This window comes from Psittacula echo (genome assembly GCF_963264785.1).
Source record: "Psittacula echo genome assembly, chromosome: 1".
In the NCBI taxonomy this organism is placed as follows: domain Eukaryota; kingdom Metazoa; phylum Chordata; class Aves; order Psittaciformes; family Psittacidae; genus Psittacula; species Psittacula echo.
This window is the reverse complement of record NC_137735.1, coordinates 110,139,974-110,163,275: the sequence shown is the minus strand read 5'-3', so window position 1 is coordinate 110,163,275 and position 23,302 is coordinate 110,139,974. Positions and strand designations below refer to the sequence as shown.

General features: G+C 40.8%; 1 protein-coding gene across 4 annotated transcripts in view; it reads right to left on the bottom strand.

Moving 5' to 3' along the window:
* BORCS5 (BLOC-1 related complex subunit 5) overlaps positions 1-23,302 on the bottom strand; it is a 72,177-nt gene that overhangs the window by 10,257 nt on the left and 38,618 nt on the right. For all 4 annotated transcript variants that reach the window (XR_013957641.1, XR_013957642.1, XR_013957643.1 and 1 more), the window contains exon 3: positions 16,525-16,682. Coding sequence is in view for 1 of the 4 variants with exons in the window: in XM_080625374.1 (XP_080481500.1) it covers positions 16,525-16,682 (158 nt within the window). In the remaining 3 variants the exon portion in view is untranslated. The remainder of the gene's footprint in view (positions 1-16,524; positions 16,683-23,302) is intronic.

Sequence of the window (23,302 nt, the reverse complement as noted above, 5' to 3'; positions counted from 1 at the left end):
CTTACAGAGTGCTCGGTAACATGACTGCTCCAAGCCCTCAAGTGCACACACTTGGGTGCTCTGGCTAACTGTAGCTGTGCTAGATATCCTTCAGTAAACCAAGTTACTTCAGTATGCTGGCTGTTCAAATTGAACCGTGAGTACGCATCCTACAAACATATTCTGTCCCCATGGAAAGCAGTTCTCCCTCACCTGGGACTTGGTGCCTGCCCATAGTGGCTGCAGAGATAAGGGCAGGAGTGGACACACACTGACCAGTTGCCTCTTACCACTGTTTTTCTGAGCCTCTGCCATCCAATTACCTCCAGAGGAAGGAGGTCACAGCTTGTGATGAAGCAGCCTCAGGGAATCTGTGCTGAGAACTCCTGGTCTACCAGGAAGCCCATGCCAAATAACATCCCTCACTGGCAGAGTCAAACCATTTGGCAGAGGACAGCAATGTACCTATCATCAGAGACAACACCACTTTATCAGTGCAGTGCTAAAAACCAAGCTGTGCTGACCAGATCTGACTTACTTTGTACTTAATCAGCAAGTGTAGTCCTGACCCAGTGTGCAGTGGTGCAGGGCTGCAGAGGAGAGCCTGCAGCAAGGGGAGGATTGGTGGAAAGGATGCAAAGCTGGAAGGAGCATCCCTCACTGAGCAGGGAAGCCCCAACCAAGCAGAGCACTGCCATCTCACTGGCAGCAGCAGGGTTTAGCACTGGGGCAAAAGCTGGGGGAGCTGTGTCTGCTCCCTTTCAAGCCCGGGGGAAGAGTTCAAGTCAAAAATAGTCAGGCAAGAAAATATTTTATTGAGAAACCTAAGCTACAAACAGCATTGAAAACAAACACACAAGTTTCCGCTCAACTGTCATGGGGATTTAGAAGGCATTTTTTTCCGCCTATCACCTCCATCAGAGCTGGATACAGTACCAATTAACCTCTTATTTCGTCTGTACTTTCTAGTGCTCTCAGGCAGATTTCTTCCTCTTTGCCTCTGTGCTTTCCTGTGAATTCCTCCCTCCACGCTTTCATGCACGGGACAAAATAAAAACCAGCAGAGCAGGAAACTCCAAATAGAGTAGAAACAATTTAAGCCTACACAGGGGTTTCTATTAAAACCCCAGCTTAATAATTTAGTAGCTTGGTGCTAGCTCTGTAAACTGGAGTGTGTAAAAGCAGACCACCACCAGGTCTGTATGGGATGGAAGTAAATTCAACCCAGTGCCTAAAAACATCCTACCTAATGAGAGACAGTGGTGTGGAGTGGCAGCCAGTAGGAAACCTGCCAAAAGCCAGCACGCCTCATTAAACTGAGCAGCATGGGGACCCAGGCAGAAACCTTCTCTGGTGTCGGAAGTTCTCCTCCACAGGCAGGTTCTCCACGTGGCCTCAGCACAATAGGCAAAGCTCACACCCACCAAGCTCTGCAACAAAAAGATACGAAGGCCCCCTTTTCTCTCCATTCCAGTAAATTCCATCTGCTGACTCTTTGGCTCTGTATGTAAATACCAGTAACATCCACTTACTGAAGGGGAAGCTGAAGCTGACCTGCAAAAGGAGGAAGAAATGCAGAGCGGCCTTCCAAGTTCTCAGCTACTTCTGGACACATTCACAATGGCTGTAAAAAAAGCTGCCTCACAAAAAAGAGAAAGGGTGGAAGTGAGTGCTTCCTATGGTTTCCCTACACCTAGCGCTCAAGTTTGCCAGCTGTGGGAGGCCACAGCAGCTGCACAGCCAGAGACACAACAAAGAAGACTGAAATTGAGTAACTGTGAGGAAAAGTCAACTTTTACTCAGTTTGAACCTGGTGTTTTTAACCAACAAATTAAAAAAACCCTCTGCATGTTAATATCTGTATAGAAATACCAATGCCTCTTTGCAGCTTTCCTTGAAGCTGGCCTAAATACACACTTACATCCTTCCTGCCTCATCCCCTCCAAGCAATCTCCAGTGCCAGACCTTGTGCTTTTACCTCTCCTGGCATGCAGACCCATTCCTCTGGCACTCAGACAGGGCCTTCAGTTGCAGGCCTCAGAGGGTCAGTGCTATTTATCCACCACAGAGACTAAAACTGTCCTTTAGAAATCTGCAGTGAACAGGGAACACACATAAGAATCCACCTAATTCCCATCTATTTAATTCCATGCAGTAGCAGTAAAAAGCACTCAGAGAAAGGGAGCTTAGGCAGAGTCTGCTCCCTTGCCTACAGCCAAGGAAGTCCATGCTTTGAGACACCCTTGATAGTCAGATGGGTGAATTTGCCTTCTCTGAGCAGCTTATGTCAACTCCTACCTCCCTGACCTGAGGCCCTGCCATGTTCTCTTCTGGAAAACACTCGGGTCTCAGCCTTCTTGCCCGCCACTGCCTGAGCAGCTCTCTGGGAAGCCCAGCAAGACTCCTCAGAGCCAGCAGCTCTTCCAGTGCCCTATAACCATCTGCAAGTGTTTATCTGAACCATTGTTTCTGCTCTGCTTGCTTCCAGCTTCCTACTATGCCAGGCCACCACAGCTGCAGACAACTCCCCAGTCAGCAGGTCACCACCCTGCACCCATAAACCGTCACAAATGTGGAGCTGTGCTGTCACCAGGCCCTCAATGACTTCACCACTGAGGCTTCACCATCACCAATTTCTCCTTCAAACATCACCACTGAGTAAGCTATCATCATCCCCAGCTTACAGAGGAGTTCAGAGAGCTGAAAGACCTGACGTGAAATCTGTTAAGAACAAAAGCAGAGGGCAAAGCCCAGGACGCAAAGTCAGGGTTGTAATTCTCAAAGCAAGAGATTCTGCCCAGCCTGATCTTGGAGAAAACAAGACATGTTCTCAGTGATGGGGTGAGACCTCTCACTGCACATTTTATTTCTTTCCAAAAACAGATCCTCCTTTTAAAGCAGCAAACCCAAGGCTGGACATGCCCAGAGCAGATGACAAGATGTTTTCCCCTTCTGACATCAAAAAGGATGGAAGAGTTTTTTCAGTTTTACTTCTAGTACAGTACCATAAAAACAGACAAGCTGAAACTCGCCTTCCAGCCTGACACACTTTTTTGGTACAGCCAGTGACATTCAGAATTTGGGTCCGTTCCTGTTTCAAAGCTCCTCCATAGATCAATATCAGCAGGACACTAATATATGCTTCAGCTTCATGTTTTAAACATTAAATGACATCTACTGGTCTTTTCTTTCTGCAAATGAAAACAGATTCACAATTACTTCCTACAATAGTGCAAGATGGCTATTCCCCCACTTAAAAGGGCCCCAGCACACAGCCTCTCCTGCTACACCATTTCATGGTTAACCAGTAAGAGCTTGCAGACTCTCCCCTTGCAGACTCTCCCCTACAGGCCCATCTGACGAAACACAAAACCAGCTGAGGGTACTTTGAGATATCTTGCACACCACAAATTCTTGCATTCATTTTTGAATTCTTCTTGGCCCACACTGCCAAGCAGAATAAAGACATTAATTTAGCCCACAAAAAGACTGAGGTCAGCTCTGGACACTGCCCAGCTCCTTTCTAGAGACCACACTGAAAACAAACCAGTCAGTGCCCTATATACACCTCTTACCTGGTGTGGTTTTATAGCACCTCTGTCATAGGCATGTAAGTGTCCTAAGCTCTCAGAAACAGAGGTTACATCTCATTAGTTCAGTGACTGAGGCTGAACTGCAGCTAGACATATCTCCCTTGGTTGCAGAACATACAAATGCAACCAGAAGTTCATTAGACCTTGGAATCAAATTGCTAGAGAGGCACTGCTGACATTCATAACAAAACAAATATGCAACAAAACAGATGAGGAAGCTCTGTCATTCCCAGCTTCTCTACTCTCTCCTTAAAATGCCAACAGGCAAGATGATGTTTTGTTTCCCCCCAACTCAGCAACAGCCTTCAAGAGCTCAGCTAGACATCCATTTGTGCTGGGTCCCTCTGCTGTCAGCTCCCGTCCCCTATGGCTGCCACTCAAAAAACCACAGCAATTAAGGCACAATCCTTACTCCAGAAAGTTCACTTGCTAGAACAGCACCCCGAGCACAAGCAGGCTTTCCCTTCATGTTGTCAGGTGCCAGGCTGGGGTTAAATGGACTCCTTCCTGCAGCTGCACAAAAACCACATCAGAAAGTGACAGGCAGGAACATGACTGCATGGAATATTAGTCACAATGTGCTGGTGTGAAAATACTTCTGAATCAACGCACTTAAAACTGAAGACAGCTCCTCTTTCTGTACTGCTTCAAAACAAATGTGCTCAATGAATGGGTTTTGTTTTTTGTTTTTTTTTTTTTTTTTCACTCTTCCCCTCTCTCTTTGATAGTATCACGCAAAGCTAGCACAATAGGTCGTGATGACTTCCTGATGATGGGAACATCCTCTGTTTCTCCAATTCATCCTACACACTGGTAAGTGATAAACTCACTGGGTAGTATCTTTGCCAACGTAGAAAACAGCGACGCCCAGCCATGGATCCCAGGTCCTTCTCTGGAGCATCAGTCACAAGTACAGCTCTCATGAGTACAATTCCTCTGCACAACTGCCAGATAAACAGTTATAATTTGTGTTTAAGTTTTGCTTATCACATCCAAGACTGAACCCTTTTGCTCCCTCTGTAATTTGTCATAGTTGTAAACAAGTGACAAGGGTTATTCTGTCTAAGCACTGCACAGATCACAGTCATGTTAGAGAATGAGGAGTAACCATTTTAACCAGCTCTAACACTGAGTTTTAGTAACATTAATAGGTACATCAGAGCCCTTTAAAAGTTGTACAGCTAAATCCATACTTGGTTCCTTAGAGCTATAGTAGATACATGCTAGCACAAGACAGGCTGTCGTGCCTGTAACACCAAGATTTAACTATTTTGGGAGGCCCTGGGTTGCACAAAAGAAAAATCAGAGTTCAGAAGAATTAGAAGGTTCATTCTTGAAATTACCTCTTCCGCCTTGATGTAAATCTTTTCCTGCATATTGTGTTATTGGACAGGATATGTTTGTCACTACTGCACAGTCTGACCTCCGCAGCCCATGTCTCCCTCACAGCTCCGACTGAAGCCTTCCCTGCTTGAGAGCTACCAGCATCCCTCTGCCAACTGGCAGTCCCCCAAGCTTAAGTTATGACTGCTATCACTAACTGTTGCTAAAAAAAGTCCTAAAGCTACGATTAAAACAATACCTACCTCTCACCCAGCACTAATGAACTAGTGGACTTCCAAGCGTTTGAAAAGGCAGGGCCCCACTTTACAGAGGTGGTTGAAAATGGACAGCAAAGCCTGATGACCAGCAGCCATCTGGAATCTGGTGCCGTAGATACTGTAGTCAGCTCTCCAGCTTGGACACATCTCGTATCACCAGTCCTGTTCTACTGGACTTTCTTTACTTAATTTTCCTCAACACCACAGCTACTTATCATCTTTCCTTCTCAAAACAGCTAAACCACAACATAAGCAAGTGAAACTCAGGGCACAGTTTCACATTACACAAAACCCAAGCCAACCTCAGGCTGCAAAGCGGCAGTCCCACCCTCCTCCTTCAAATTAGCTCCACAATCACAGTCTCAGTTCTGCATGTAAGCTGGCAGGGGACTCCGAAACAAGTTCGGTCTTCCCAGGCTCTCTCCTTCAGTGGCTTGGACTGCTACCCCTATCAGCTTGCTTTACTGAGCTGTCAACCTAACAGTCACAGGAGTGGCAGGACCACCTCATGAAGAGAAGCACCATCGCTTAGGTTATAGTAAATTCTCGCGTATTGACTGTAACTAGTAAGAACACTTTTTAGAGCTTTCCATTGCTGCTTTCATGGAACAACCTATATACATCTAAAAAGTCATCTCTAAACCCTAATCATGACTAAAAAATGTACCATTACACTCAAAGCATCAGAAATGCTTCCATACCCCTCCTAAATGGCAAAGCAAGTTTAAGAAAAACTGTACCACAAAAAAGCACACAGACAATACATAAGATTAATGAACCTACGTGTGCAATGTCCTCACAAAACCTCTCTTTCACGGAGTTGAGCTCCACAAAAATTAGTAAGAAACTCCTAGTCTGTATTTAATTAGCTGTTCCCAGAGAAAGAAAAATCTGTATGTGTTACAGTGATCTGTTACCTAAATGATAACTTGCACAACTCTTATTTTTGACTACCTAATAATTCTACTATGAAACATGGCCTCCACTTTCCTCATTCCCTGATCTTATACTGCTGCTGTATTACTCATCCAGAAGACTCCTATATCCAGCCAGAGCTTGCATATTATAGGAAAACAGCACCTGTAAATGTTATTTACCCTTAGGCTTTTATTTATCATAAATTTGATTTCCATACTTCAACATGTCAGAATGACTAGTTTTAAGCAAGTTTTTCCATCAAAAATAAGGTTTGATTTGAAAAAGAGATGACTACTATCAATAGTGAGGTGTTCCTCAGAAAACACTTCTCATTTCAGAGTGAAAAGGTGCTATCTAGCCAGCATCATTACACTTGTAAGCTGTCTGATCCAATGATATTATTCTTAGCTTTACACTTTGGACCTGATAGCTGTAGGTCTTCTTTTCCAGACGTCCTACAGAAGGTCTTTCCAAATTTTTCAAAGGGAGTTAATGCTACCATTGCCATATTTAGTCAGGGTTAGATGTATTGGAAGAAAGTGTTTTCTACAAGAAAAAAACTACTTAAGAAAAACCTCTTAAATCTGTCTCAAAGAATGCAAAGGAGCTGAGTTTTAATCGTCTCCTAGTTTGTTAAGTGGTAAAAAGATTACCTAGGACTCCCTCTTTTTTGTTGTTTGTCTGGGGAATTGCAGACAAAGATGGGTTCAAGCACCCTGCCACACATACACAGCCAGTCCAACACATCTGGTCGCATCAGATCTGCTTCCCATGTGCTGTACAGATGTCCTGTATACACGCAAGAAGGCTGAAGCATGAGATGCACAGGGGCACAAGCCCAGCAGTCAGGAATCGAGGATTTCTGGACATCTGACAGCGCAGATGAAGCTGTTGCTCTTTCCTTGACAGCCACAGTTCTCATGTGAAAGTCCCCATCAACAACTTCTTAGCAGGAAAACTCAAAGGTATGTCAGCTCTAACAATGTTAGCCACTGATAATCTGAAAAATTCCTGAAAGATCTTTTTAAAGCTCTACATCAGCCGTTTCTTGTTCAAACGGAACATGAAATAAGCCAAGTACATCCCAGTGATGATGATAAGGGGAGGATCTACTCCTTCATTCACAAAAGAGCTGCTTTTAAGACTGACTCCACCATACTTCCACAGTGCTAAAGCTCAAATATCACAGCACTTGTCTGGAGGTCACAACATCTGATTGTAAGTTTCTGGCTTCAGGAAAGCCTCAAGGAAATCTTGAACACTGTAGATCATTTCCACAGCAAGCTCTTCTGAGGCTACAGACTACTGTTCAAAATATGATAACAAGAGTTACATATCACCACCAACGATCAACAATTCAGACGAAAGTTCAACGAGTGAGCACTGGTAACTCTAATTCACTCTGATAATTTTTATTGTATTGAGCCACAGTGGTCTCGGGTTTCACAAAGAGCTCAGTCTTTCTCTTTTCTTATTTATGTCTACAAATGGATCTCTAATACAAATTGATCAAAAGCAAGAAGGCACTTGAAAATTTACAGCATGACCTGGGAGGAGCACTTACAGTTGAAACACAAGTAGTTCATCTTCAGTTCCTATGTAGCTTAGTTCAGACACACACGAGAATTAATGCTATGGACTGGATTAAGCAAAAGGAAAGGCTATGACCCAAGAATCCTTTCTAACCTTAAAAACTCTTATAAATTCCTTGCCATACACTGCTGTGACGTTGATTTGTTTTACAAGAGCTATCTAAGCACCTTCTTCAGCTGAAATTCATCTATGCTGCAATTTTACCTTTTAGATAATTCAATTACTCTTCAAATACATCACTTTCTGTTCTGGTAAAAGAAAAAATAAAAAAATAAAAATCTTATTTCTTGTCCACTACACCACAGTTCAGCACAGTTCATACACCTGATTACAGGGTATTCTATTATACTATAGTTCAGCATTTTATCCAGGTCTTCCAGAGATAAATCCAGTCAGGAACAACGCCTGCACAAATTAATTACTAGTAAATGATGTGTTTCATACTTCTAGAGCAAGTGTTGAAATACTGGCTAATAAGGTTCTCATATAGAAACATTCATGCCCCAATGGCACAGAAACATTAAGGAAACCCTACTCTTCACAAAAAGCAAGATGAACAGATTACTTGCACTAAGGCTCTGTAATACTTTCAACATGAAGTCATTTCTGCAGATCACATCTGATTGTTATCAGAATGCTAATTATAGGGCTGCTAACACAAGGTCAACTGCTCTCCCCCAGCCTACCACCTAGCATCTTTAAGCCATCAGCACAACTCCAAATATTTGCAAATAATACTAACCAATCTAAAATAAATATCAAATTGCTGAACAGCTTTCAGCTAACATTACTGACACTTCCCAACCCCCCAATTCTCACTTAGGGTTGACACCTTGAAAATTTCAATTCAACAGTGAAACAGCAGGTAATTTTTAAGAATGGAAGTCTGTAAAGTGACTTGTCCAGCATCTACACAATCCAGAAAAGACAATTTTCAATCTACATTAACCCCAGACTTAGTGAGAAAGAAAAATCGTACCATTTTCAGTCTTCTTTTGACTAAGCCAAACAAGAAAAGCTTCTCCAGTTTCACCCCTAAGATTCTCCAATCCCCAGGCATCCTTATAGTCCTTCTGTTGTACTATGAACTCACCTTCCTTGAACATAACGGGAACTGCACACAGCGTGTCAGATGAAATCAACTCTCATCCTTGTGCAATACAATCAATACAGTCCTTAATCCTCGTGGCAGTACCTTGTGTGATACGAAGAGAGCGAGTGTCAGCTTGGGGTGTATTTCAAATCTTTTTCACGTCCAAATTTAGCATCAAGTCTGCTAACTCTGGAATGGACTTCCACACTTCTTCCTCCTATTTGAAAGTAGGATGTTGGGATGGGGGGTGGTTATTTGGATGTTGTTTGGGCTTTTTCCTGGGATAACAAGGCTAGAATAAGAAACAACTTTCCTAATTTAAACAAACTGTGAGGAAAAAAAAAGGATTGTATTCCTTCTGGTGCCTGATAATCATAAACTCTATGCACGAATCCTGATGAAAACATTAATATAAGCCTTAGCATACCAGACTTCCAATCTTTAGTGCCCATCTCTTGAGCACGGAAGTTCTATAATAATACAAACCTTTCTGACTGCTAGATGCTTGTTTAATTTTCTACTCTTCCTTAGAAATTTAATGGTGGAAAGGATTACAGTTTAGACCTTTTCTCAAAAGGCCACAAGAAACCAAAGCACAAGAGAAGGGAACATGCTGGAGCTGATTTCACACATTCTCGGAGTGAGGGACTGATCTTTTTTATGACACTAAATGAAGTAGTACATGTTAATGTAACCAATTTCAGGCTGTCAGAAGTGCAAACAATCTTTCCTCTTGATAACTGCTAGATCACTTCATAAACAGAGCACTTGCCCATCTGCCTCAGGCATACACAGCATAACATTCATTCTATGCATTAAAGTAACAACTGTGAAGCTTTTTCAAAAGCCTTTTCCAATTTTGATGCTGGCTGGTTAAGACATCACCCCACCACTCGAGGATTCAAGCTACTTACACATAAGGCTGGAGAAAAATGAGCAAAACGAACTCAAGGACATGAATGTAGTTTCCAGCTTAACAACCATGCACATTTATTTATGCATGATGGTGCCTGTTAAGATTCCACTCTTTATAAACAGCATTTCATCACAGAAGAAAGGAGAAAAAGAGCCTGATAAATGACCACAGTCCTCATTAATCTCGTAATTCCAAGATGCCAAAGACTGGTACTAGTTTCTCTACAGAACACTAAGTTCCCTAGCTTCTCTAAAAAGGCATGGCAGCATGGCATAAAATCCTGTGAAAACACAAGTTGCATTTCAACCCAGGCTATTTCCAATTTCAGAAATACTACACTCCAAGGAATTCTCAGGCCTCTTTCCCGGGATTTGGGGCACTGCTAATTTAAGTCAGTGTACCAAAAGGCTCAATTTCACTTGCAAGTTAATATGGCATCATCTAGGAAGTTTTTATACGTGTGGCAAAACCAAACACATCTCCATTTTCACTTTTGCCAGGCTTTATACAACAGGCTTACTTTGGATCCTCTGAGCCCTTCACTTTAATAGGATGAAAGGTAATTTAGCGGTCTGATCATATGAGCACATGGACCTTGAAGTCCTGAAGTTGAAGAAGCACTCTGGCCATTTCTATTTTGCTAGCCTAACTCAGTTTAGTCAGAAGGTGTGCTGTTCTCAGGGCAAGTCTGCTTAAAACAGGTTTCACAAATAGTTTTGGAAACTCAGCTCTGATACTACCTAAGGGGAAACCATAATTAACACGAATGGCAACAAACATCTCACTCAGCAGAGTACTAAAACAAAACCAAAGACCAGCGAAACACCTCCAAAAGCAAAAGCTTCCTCTTCATTTGAGTCCATTCTCTGAAGAGACACCAGTTAACTGACTGAAGCATGGGATGAACCCCAGACACTTCAAATCTTTCTGCTCAGAGAGCAATGGAGTTAAGAGTGACTGTGGCGCATCACCCAGTAGAAAGTATGCGGGCTTGCAGCAGATTAGTACCCCAAGTCTAATGATTCTATGTTAACTGCAGCCTTGGTTATTGGGATCGTGCACTGCATCAACGTAGTTCCCCAGCCACGCAATGTTCTTCTAAGGTTTCTGACCTAGGATTCATTTATTCCTGGTGATAGAACAACTTCCCACACTTAGCTTTTCCCTTTATCACCACCTTCAAGGTACTTTGTCCTTTAATTTCCACCTCTAACAATAAGGGTTCAAAGCCACAAGCCCTTCCCATAGCAAACCCATCCTTCCCTTGAGCTGTAACAAAACCATCCTCATGACCTCTGCAGGCCGCATTCCCCAGCACACTTCGCCACTAGGTGACAGATCTCTTCAATAAAACAAACACTGCATGTCACAGAAACAACACAGTTTTATCAAGTTTTTAACAATCACAGTTGTGATAAAGGTCAAAAAGCCACAAGGCATTCACATAAAATAAACTGAAATTCCTAAATCCCCAAATTGCTGGGCATGTTTTATTTCACATACATGGTGACACGAATGGCTGAATCACAATTTATGAGTTTAAATGCATGGGATAAGCTACAATGTGATTGTTTATAATGCTGGTGTATAAAAGTGCTTTTCTTGTTAGTCTGTCAAATGCACTAGACTTGTTGCTTATAGAAAATAAGGATTTAAACTCCTATCCATAAATTTAAACAGCTGAAACATACTGGGAGACACGAATATGCTGTATGTGTGACTTCAAAAGTTATTTACTTGCCAAATATTAAGGGATGTATTTCTGGACATCTTAACTACATACTAGTAGTATGTAGTTACCGTACCCATCACAATGAGTTTTTGCAGTAACCTGGTAAAGGAAAAAAAAAAGAAAAAACCTAACAACTAAAAAAATAAAGATTTTTATATTTATAAAAAATAAAAATCCATACACATCCTGGAATTCTTGTTCAAAATAATGAGCTATTCCCATACAGGACTTCACAGGTATGAAACAAGCCATACACTGTAATTTGCTATATGCAAACCAATTACTGATATTAATGCCTACCTGGAAAAGAGTTGTTTAACTATTAAGAATAGTTAAGAATATAAAAGTAACGTTTACTCTCTTTGAAAACGTGGGGGGGGGGGGGGGGGGGGAGTGTTTCCCATAGGTGTGTGCCAGCTTAGACTGAGATAGTTTAAGTTTCATTTTGTATTGTAAAATGGGTTCTGTTTTCAAAATTGTCAGTCTGAGATTCCTAGGGCAATAAAAGCTACAGATACCACTGCATTAGTATTTGTTTTTAGGGCAAAGCATAAAAGCCCTCCAAGTAATCCACTTTCAAATACATTTTAAGCACAGTTTATCTAGGAGCTACAGTTGCCTTTAAAGGTACATGGGATACTTAGAGTAGCACATCCCCTTTGCCAGTACTGGAAATCTAGTAAGACATTCTGAAGATCTTTTCATGCAAAGCTTATTTGAAAAGAACTTAGATGGCTTTCAGTTTCCCTTTGGCTTTCTTATAAAGAAGTTTGGCCTAAATTTTCAAGTGTGACTAGTAATTTTTGGATACTCAGCTTCAGATCAAGATGCAATTTTTGAGAAGCCCAGCACCTTGTGCATGGAAAAGTTTTCTTTAAGATACTGAAACTAGACAATTTGAGGCACACAAAATCATAGGCCATTTCTGAAAATTTAGCTCTGTTCCCCAGGCTTTAACTTCTCTGTGTTTCCCATTCCCTGTTATTCACCATCCCCTATCAGATGACTCTCTAAATTCTCTCCTGGCTACCCAAAACAGATATCGTCCACTGATAAGGGCATCATATAAAGTAGCTCTCTCCCTGCTTTATTTCCTTCTTTCCTCAAACTCATACCTAGTATAGTTAGTGCTGGTCAACATTTGCCTTGAAACTACTCGACAGAAACCCTCCATTTTACACATTGCAAAACTGAGGCAGACGCTCCTGCCAAAGACTGCACATGCAGCTCTCATAAACCCAGCAGCAGCTGAAGTTGCTCAGAACTTCCAACTAGTTTTCATGCAGACCTACAGCACTGTCATGGCAGAGACGAACGTGGGATTTCGCAAGTTAAGACCTGTCTACAGCTAGGACCCTAACCTCACCACAGAAACAAAGGAAAAACACTGCAGTTGAGCTGAGCTCAGCTCATGCTGACAGACACTGAAGATTATTTATTATTATTATTTTTACATACAACACCCAAGAATAAGCAGTTTGAGATTGTTTTATCCCTGCTTAGCAAGTCATGGCTCATGCCTGTGATTTTTAGCCTAAAGTATCACATTCTCTGTAAGGCACATCATCAACTCCATCCTCATCATGAAACACTCTGTGGTAAAAGCTTCAAGGTACAGGTAAGTGTAAAATCAGTTTAACCTGTTAACCAGCTAAAGTTGCCTTTTATACCTTAGCATTTTAGAGCACATCTACTGAGTTTTAAAAATGCACCCTTTCCCTAGCATACGCAAGCTCACAGGGGTCCAACATACCATCAGGAGACAGACTAGATCCCATTCCCACACCCATCTGAACAGAATGCTCTCAGAAGTCAATAATGTGGTGATTCATCCAATAAGCTAGAAATCTTCATCCTACAAAATACCAAAGCATAGACAAATTACCCAGAAAATGCTGCACACAGGCTTTTTTCTTGAAAACTGTCAAATTTTGTGAGACGCCATAACCCTGGATTAACACAGACATAAATACCAAATTGCTGTTCTGTTGTTTTTGAAACTGATAAGGAGAAAAAATTAAAAGGAATCCTAAATATTTCAGTGGTCCTGGAATTAATGCAGTGTTGCAACATACGGTGAGTCAGCTGCCAAAAATTAATATGAAACATAATATTTAATATATAGTGATTATTTTTGCTTAAAAAGATGCAAACACATCTTTTTTTTTGGCAGTGAAGACAAAGCCCATTGTCTTAAAAATCATTCCCTTCCAAAAACAATACTTCAGGTACAAGTGTTCAAGTTCAACTTGGAATAGTTCCAAGGCCAGGCTGGATGGGGCTTTAAGCAACCAGGTCTAGTGGAAGTTGTCCCTGCCCATGCCAGGGGGGTTGGAAGTAGATGAGTTTCCAACCCTAACCAGTCTACTATTCTGTGAAGTAGTTGTAACTGCTGCAGAAAGGCAGTTGAGTGAACTACCTTCAATCACACCTTCAGTTCTTTCCCCTTCAAGGAAATGCTTAGGTAAATGTATTTCTTCTTGAGAGAGAGCAGTCACTGCAACCTGGAAGCCACATGGGTTCTACATTTAGGAACAGACAGGGATGTAGCCAATATACCGCAAAGAAGTTCCGGCTGAAGTAGGAAATGGGATGGAGAGCAAAGCTAGACTGTTTTGGTCCCCAAAGTAAAGGAATGCACAGATGGGTCTACTTAGACCTTCAGCTGCTGTCATGCAATGTTTTTGTTTTCCTTAGCTTATTCTCTTTCCTATTAAGAACCATTTTAATTCAGATTGTGTGTTGATTTACAAACCACCACAGTTAATTTTGTGTTATTGAGGACTAGTAAATTTACAGCAGTACTTTTGAGTTTTGGCAGAAACCAGGAAACCTTTTCTTTGGCCACACAGACAACGAGCAGAAGATATCTGCTCCGAGACAAGGAAAGACTGAAAAAAAAATCCTGGCTGCAAGCAGTATGACTGTAGCATACTATACAGTAGGACTATTATTGCACTGAGTACAGTCAGTGATAGTCTGAAAAGTGAACATACCTTAGACAAGTGGTAGGAAATCAGGGACTGAAGCTCACCAATATGTTGCAGGAAGGTTAAAAGCACAGTCAATTGGTAAGCATTATCAAAAGAAAAACACTTAAATGTTTACAGTGTTAAAGAAAGAAAAAGGGAAATCCTGACTACTAAAACAAGGGTAGAAGAATTTACTGTCCAGCTCATGCACACATTATGCTTGTCACAAAACACTTAATTTTCTCCTTCATTTTTACTCTTTACCAACAGGCAAAACTTTGCCTACAAGGCAAAGCTAAATCATTGCTGACAAATGGGTGCAGCCAAATGCGATTTCCTTTGTCTACACTTGTAAGGAGAGACATACCCTGCTCTAGTTCAGCTGCACCCCTTGTTGTCAACAACTGTCAACAGCGGTTCAATTTAGTGCACCAAGGAGAGCCCAACCAATTTGGAAAGAATGATCCCACCCGGCTCCTCCAGAACACACACGCAGAACAGCCAATGCAAGAAAAACACTGAAAAATTATTAGGAAAATGAACAGTAAAAACCCACCAGATCTGGCAGCAAGATTGGAACCATCTGAAATTACTTAAGTATTGTGACCAAAAAAAAAAACCCACATCCCAACTGACTTGTCAGTTGCCCATGTTACAGAGTTGCTCATTTCTCCTTCACTTTGTCAGAAAGGAGTCTGTTATAAAGACTATCGTGACAATGTCAGTATCCTCACTTTATCTATTTTACATGAAAAAAGTCCCCAAACCTAAGTGTTATGATGTAGAAGAAAATATCACTATAGCTTATTTGAAAGGGACTGCCACTTGACCTACAGAAGGCAAATCCAACTCATGCAGACTGCACTGGTGGCGTCTACTGTGACTTTAAATCATGTCAATATCCCCTCTCACACTTTAACAGCCAAAAGAATTACAATCTTCTTGGATTAATGCAGTACCTGTCATTAGGCTGGCAATTAAATCCCATTTCTGAGATTGTGTGATCTGAGTCACCAACATCTGCAAATATCTTTATATCTTGTGTAATAGCTGGCCTCAGATCTTGATACACCAAAGTAAAAAGACCTTTTTAATGGCTCCCACGTTAGTTTGGACTTAAAACTCCATGATGACAGCAGCTTCTCAAAACAGCCCATGAATCAAATTTATTATCCAGTTTGTCATGTGGGATTTTCTTAAGTCTAAGCCAATGGAGCAACAACGAATCAAGGTCATCGCTTATACTGCATGAGTAAAAATTAACCACCTGCTCAACAATTTTTCTTTTGACACTGAAAGGTCCTTGTACTTTTGTACAACTGGGAGCATGTGAGAAAACATTCTTGAACAGCATCTCCTCTCATACTAGTCTGTCTTGACTTAAAAAAAAACCCAAAACACTACCACCAACAAAAACAACTAAAAAACACCAAGAAACACCAAAACCACCACAAAACTGCCAGCCATCTTACTGCTTCCAACATTAGCAGTTACACATGAGAAAGACAATCCAATTGCAGGATGCTCACTCCAGGAATTCATTTCCTTCCCAACAGTATTATTGAATATTTAAGCAGATCAGTGATTTTCAAATGATGGTTTAGCGCTAAAAACAGCAGCACAGTAAGATCTTTTTACCATAGAGATCAGAGAACATACACCATGTTATGGGCTTTGAAAACGAGTCTAGCTCTACATATACATTAAAGAACCATATTAGAATTCAAAATAACCATTTCTTTCCTTAAATTAAAGCCTAACCATGAAACACAATAAAATGGATGCTATACAGACCTAAGTAAGAAATGTTACCTTCAAAATTCCAGTCATCTTTTACTTCTTCAACATCGGTTGCAATACTTGCCATACCAGAGGAACTGCTCCTGTTTATGGCCAGGAATCATAGGGCATAACCAACAAACCACCTAACAGTAACCACAATGAAAGCCAGGAAACTTTGCCTGATGTACACACCCACAAAGTTTCTCTACAGGGTTTACTTTGACATGGACTGCTGCAAGTGACACAGGGCCAATCTACAGCAAGCACCTGCGTTCACAGCACAAGATGGCCAAGCTGATGCCCCGAGCCCTTCCCCACCAGAAGCAGGCAGGCTGCAGGTAGTACCTCTTTGATTCGTTTCACAAGCGCATTCTGATCAAAGGCAACAGCTTCTGCACACTGATGAAGATGATCCTGGTACCGGAGACACAGTTGCAGCACCTGCTGGGGGTCCAGCTTTTCCAGTTTGGTGTTGGTCGGAGAGGTCTGCCCACTGAGAAGTCCTACAAGGCAAGGGAAGGACCAGAGTTAGTCTGACAGTTCATATAACCAGTTCAGCTGCAGGCCAAGAGGCGGCAGAACAAACCCAAAAGACAGTTTTTCATTACCCCATATAAAGTTAATTCAGGATCTTAGGCTGCCGAATGGACTTCAGGAATGTAATAGTCCAGTGAAAGCTTAAAGTGGGAAGGGCAGGATTGAAGATCAATGGATGTTTAGGATTTACAACAATGCAAATACCAGTTTGCCACACAGCTTAGCCCTACTTGAAATAACTTAAACACAGAATCTAAATCCAGGTCCATAATGCACATCAGCTTGGTTTTCAGCAATACAGTGTGTAAACCAAGCCATTTCTTCTCCTCCACAAACAATCCTAAACTGTGAAAAATGAACCCGCTCCTCATTTATGTATGCCAGAAGGGGAAGAAGTTGAGATCTGCATTCCCATATAGACAAGGGACTCAAACTATTTTCACTAGGATCATGCTGTCAAAACCAAAGCCCTGAAAATTCACTGATCCCCCAAAACAAACCTGAATGAAAAAATAACCCACCTAAGATAAATTAGTAGAGGTGAAATGGCCGTGTTTTGCCTACATTGCCTTTTTTAAAAACTCAAAACACTTTCATCCTCAAAGATTTCATTACTATCTCAAAGACTAGCAAAATACCTTTCTTAATACTTTTTTTTTTTTCGAATTAAGATTTTGGAATTAGACTTAAAACTAGGACACGGGTAATATCCAGAGCAGCAAAACTGCCCAGAGAAGTTTCTCCTGCCCACTGTTTGTTGCTTTCATAGAGCAACTTGAGAACCTTTGCTGAGCTCAAGCATACGTGTGCCATACTGACCGCATTCCCCAAGGCTACTGGAAAAAAATATGCTAAACTCTAAGGCCATCCTTTTTCTGCTGTTTTGTTTACTTATTTCCTTTTCATTTTCCTTCAGCATTAGCACAACTTTCTTCTTGTTGGGACACCATCTGTGACAAACAGCACATACGCACAATCTGCCTTTCCCAAAACATCCGTCAAGCTATGTAAACCGAATTCAGTGACTGCACGCATGTGCCCTTTGGGACTCTCAGTTTACAGACAGGAAAAGACATTAAAACAGCAAATGTAAGCAAATATCACACTAAGCAATTAAAAAGTAATAAATGCCAGTTATTTGGATTGGAAAAGTTCTTCTAAGAACGTACCTCAGTGGGAAATGGAAACTATTTTGGACGGACCCATGCCTATTGGAAGCTACAACTGGCGACAGAGTTCTTGCCAAAATGCAAGAACGTGATAGAAACTGAGATGTCAGTCAGATGCATCTTATGAATTTGAGAAAGTTAAATCTCTTTGAAAACATTTTCAGATAGGCTTCAAAACAAAACCAGGACACAGCAACTTCATTAGATACAATGAAGTAGGTTTACTTTTCATCAACACTCAACATTTTATTCTTTCAGGATGCTCTCAATTAGCCTTTGCACAAAACCTTTTCTTTCTTCATCTTAAGAATTAAAAAAAGGTAATTTTGTTTTAATGACTTGTTGCCCACTACAACAGCACTGCCTCAGTCAAGAGGTCAGGAAACAATACACTTCACTATTTAGTCTCAAACCCCTGTATATTAGTGAATTGGTTTTCATGTTTTAGAAAGAATCATCTCAAACAAAAATCTTAAGCCCAGCAATTTTAGCTGCAGATCTTTCCAGCCTACTTTCAGCTGAAGTACAAAACTTTGATGGGGACAAACCCACTGAAGGAAATCAGACTATTTAAAAATGTGTATGTTCCATGCTATAGTGTTTCCTCTGCTTGTTAGTTCTGAAATTATCTTGTCAGGATAAATGTTCGAATAACGTTGTCAACTTTTTACATGTTGAATGTTCACATAGGAATGAAGAGTTCACCATACACCTGAGGCGGTTATCCACTTTCTGCACTGATCAAATACATGATGCTATCAACCAACTAATTGCCTTTTATTACTAATCTCTCACCAGCTTCAAGAGTAGGAAGAAAATTAGAATCCATTTAAGAGATTTAATTACCATGAAGTGTGTATTTTGGCCAACTTATGCTGCTTACAAGATTTTTGAAGTGGAATAGGCCAAGGACTGTAAAACGAGCTATAAAGGAAGACACTAATCAAATTTATATTATGTACTTACAACCTTGTACGGCTTACATAATGCTAAAAGCAAAATTAATAAACTGTAAGGCATCTCTAACTCACTACCCAGAAAAACATGAGTTCAAGTGAAGGGAGACATTAACTGTTCAGCTGGAATTCCTTCATAAGGCAGCATAAGTAGAAATACAATCCAGTACAAATGTTTGGAGTAGCGATAAAAAACAAACAGCACATGCTGCTTAAAGATAGACTATGGTATTGTTTTGGGTGCCGAAGTAGGGAGAAGCCAAAGGAATTAGCTTCTCCAAAGACCTTTGGGCTCATGCTGACAATGCCAGAGAAAAAACCAGCTTAAGAGTTTCAGCTTGCAAGAAAGGAAAGAGCACAGTAAACAACAGCATGGAAAAGGCCATCCAGCCCTCCACCTGGCAGAAATTCCCATTGCCAATAAGCTGACCCACCATTTTTGCTCATGCTAAGAGAGACAGCCAGCACTAAGAACTGCCAGGTATTACTAAACAACTACTCTCTTTAAAATGACTGCTTCCTTCTTAAAGCCTTGTCCCACACTTTGAACTCTCCACTGAACAGGGCCATGTCTCAGTGACTGGTTTACACACAGTTTGTAAGAGGATATGAGATCATATCTGTTGCAACAAAATATATATTAGGTGACTCTTACAAGTGCCAAAATGGGGAGAGACACAGGTCACTGAGCGGTTCAGGCACATTCCCGAAACAGCCAGAACCTGGACCTGGTAACCAGCACATGTCAGAGCAGCTAAGTGCTGAGCTACTACCTCTTCTTCACTAAGGAAATAGCATACCTGGTTTCATTTGTGATTATCATTCCCCCCACCCCAAGAACATGGTTCTGCTCTTAAAAGCAAGAAAACAGTATCTAAAGTTTTAATTTATTAAACTGAGCACTCATTTTTCAAGCTGCTGGTTCACTCCCAAAAAACGAAGGTGGAATCCAAAGATGATTCCACCAGGAATCATCTTTGCATTGTTTGAAACCTGAAGAAGAGACTGCTTGGCACATGAATGATGCAACATACTCCAGCGTTGTAAGGAAAGGCAGCATGGAGGACGTCATGGCTCGGGGTGGGGAAGAAACAATAGGCAAATGAGAGGACTACTGCAGAGCTTTAGTGCATGGACCAAACACACTTTGACAACTGCCAAGCATGCATAGTCTTGGCTATCAAATTACACCATAAACCAAATAAGAAGACAGACCCTATTATGTGCCTGCCACAATGAAGAGAAGTCAGCATCTCCCACCTCCTGTGGATACATCTGGTCAGTAAACAGCATGCCCATGAAGGTGATAAACAGCAACTGGGACAAAGATTCACATTTCAGCTCCCAAATGGTGCTTTAGAAAAAAATAAAAACCAACCCAATACACCAAGTATGTTGTGCATAGAGAAATATCATATATCACTACAAGGCTAGCTGACCCACAGACTTGACAAATCTGTTATTGTTTCCATATTCCTTGGCAAAGCAGAGGCATGTTAAAACCATTTTCCTCCTACTTAGTCATCTCCTTGTTGGTTCCAGGTCAATATACACATCCAAAAAATCACATCCTACCGAGCAGAAGAAAGCTGTTAGCTTAAAAAGCATTTTTATGACTAGAAGTGAAGTTCTTGAAAAAACGCTTTACATGCTATACTGATTCTACATACATACAGAACATAGCAACCCACCGCAGTTATGTTCTGCTACTTTAATGGACAATCCTAACAACTTGAGCACTTTCCAATCTGAAAAGTATTCATACTTCTTTTTGACTTCCATATTTCTACTTGTCAATCCCCTTTTTCAACCAGTAACAGCAGCCATTACAAAAAGAAAACCAACAGGCCCACAGTTGTTGATTTATTATTACAGACAGCAAAGCACATGATACTGTGCTCTTGTTACTAATTTTAAGGCCAGAAAGGGTTGCTGTCATCAGCTAACCAATCTTTCTGTGGAATATAAGGGAGGATTTTAAAAGTAACTCCTTTTTTAATCAGAAGTCTACCTTGCCCAGAATACTGCTTCCAACATTTGGTAACAGTGGACATTTAGAAAACACCTTTATCAATTGTTCTTCCACAGCCTTTCTGCCTCCAAAAGTTATCAATAAAAATTTCAGGTACAAAGTGGTATGCTCAGTGAAGCTATGGTACTTGAGCTTCACTGAACCTTTGTGTTCAGTGGTATATATCCTGTGGTAATAAGCAAGATGCTTATTTATGCACAGCACAAAGAAAACTTTTTTCACTGGCTTTACACTTGCTACACTGTAGTTGTGCTGTGACACAACAGAAATCTAGAGCGGTGTGTACTTTCTCCCATCACTTTTCCAAGCTCAAGAACCCCACTGATCAGTCTCCTTTCCCACAGGAAAGGAGGGATTTATTAATTCTCTGATTTATTTCTCTGGTTACCTCTATAACACCTTCAAATCCCTCTAACCTGAGGCCTGACTTTCCTCTTTAAAAGCCAAGTCAATTTTTCTACATTTTATAATGGTTACACCTCTAACAATCCAGTTACTTCTGTGATTGCTGCCCCTTTGCTGGACCCCCTAATCAGCAATAGTCTTTTTAAGAACACGCGTTACAGTGTACTGCACGTCATCACCTGTTCTGCTGAGAGCAAGGTTAAACGAAGCAACAGACTACACACCATGATTAGCAATAGCTTGTCAACTTTACAGAGGTGTTCCTGGCTCTGGTACCTGTTTATGGCGGTTTATTGCTGTGTACATTACCATTTTTCTCCCTAAAAGCCTCTTCTGTGATCACTTCTCATTGATCCCTATAAAGAATAATGTACTACTTTTGTAGTAAATGCCAATTCAATTCATTTATTTTGCTTTTTTGAAATTCTTCCCTGAAGACAATCCAACAGACTCTTCAGCAAGCTTTTAGAGAATCTATAAAGTATATGCTAGTAGAAAGCTGTTTTCAAGGAATTTCCTCTCTGGCCCCCTGCTGATTTCCTATTTAACTTGCTAGAGTTTGTAAGCTTTTGCTCTCCTAACATAAGTTTCTTTTTGCCTTTTTTTGTATAAATATCCTTTTGCCTACAGCTCACTTCACACTAGTTTAACTACACTTTTTCTCTCCCACCCTTACAAATCACCTGTGCTGCCTGCAACTTACCTTATTTCAGTGTTCCCAACTTCTCCTCTTACCACCTTTACTTTTAATTAAACTCCTCTTCATAAGTTTAATCCAAGACAGTAAAACCTTTTCAATTCTTCTTACTGAATTTGAGTATACTATGGTTACTATTCATGTAATAGCACTGAGCCATTTCATTTACCCTCACTGAGACACCATTAGTTTTAGCTTAAAACACACTAGTGTTTCTCAAGTCTCCAGGAATTTTCCTATGTTCCAAGAGTATCTAAAAATGATTAACCCCACAACTTGCCTCATCAAGCATTTCTAAAGCTCTTGGCTAGAAGCTACCCTCTGGCCAGCTTCTTAAATGAAGTCTGGCCTCGGTGGCCACAGGTTAACTATTATAGTCACTTTCTTGTTACTGTTTGCATGGGGAGATTGTTTTGCCAGTACCTTCAGGCATCCTAAGTATCAAAAAAAGACACACAAGAAACAGATGAAATTACATCCCTAAAGACTAAGTCTTCTTTCTTGACTGCTACTGCTTGCACAAGCTTGGAGGCAGCAACTTCCTATTAGCTGAGACAGAGAGCTCATTTCAATGTATTCTTCACACAGAAGGACTTTAATATGACCTATTGAAAGTAAGTAATGACATGTGTATGTGCAGGAGAACAAAAGGCATTAAAATACTTCCAAACCAATACGCTAATCAGATCTACAAGGCTCATATTGACTAAATACTTTGAGTTTTAATTGTGCACTTCCTCTCTCATTTTTGAAGTCTATGAAAATACTACATTTTCAACAAAGCCTAAAGGGTCAAAATACCTTTTTTGTTTTGTTTTGGGGCTTTCTGGTGTTTGGTTAGTTGGGGGTTTTTAATCAAAATTTGTACACCCAAATTTGGAAACCCAGGTTGCCCTTAAGAAAAGGACATACACCACAGAATCAGCAATGTCAACCATAAAGAAACTGAAAAAAGATAAAAAAAGAAATTAAAAAATCACTGCTACTCACCCAGAAAGCATAAATGTGGAATGACCACATGATGTTTTTCACAGACCAGTTCATTTTCTAAAAATCTCACTGATAAAACACCTTGTAATAAAATCTGTATTCACTCCAAGACAAAAGTTGGCTTTGTTGACTGTGCTATTTTCAATTCCTTTGAACTTTAATGGAGGAACACAATGACTGTAGGCAAACTGAATAGCTATTATGTGAGCAAAGAACATATTTGTATTGTGGCAAGGAATGTTGGCTGTAACAGCAGATTTTCCCTCTACTTTGGAGTCAGTACCATGTGACCGTTTACTTCTGCATGGGTGACAGATGGGCTGAAGACTCTCATCTT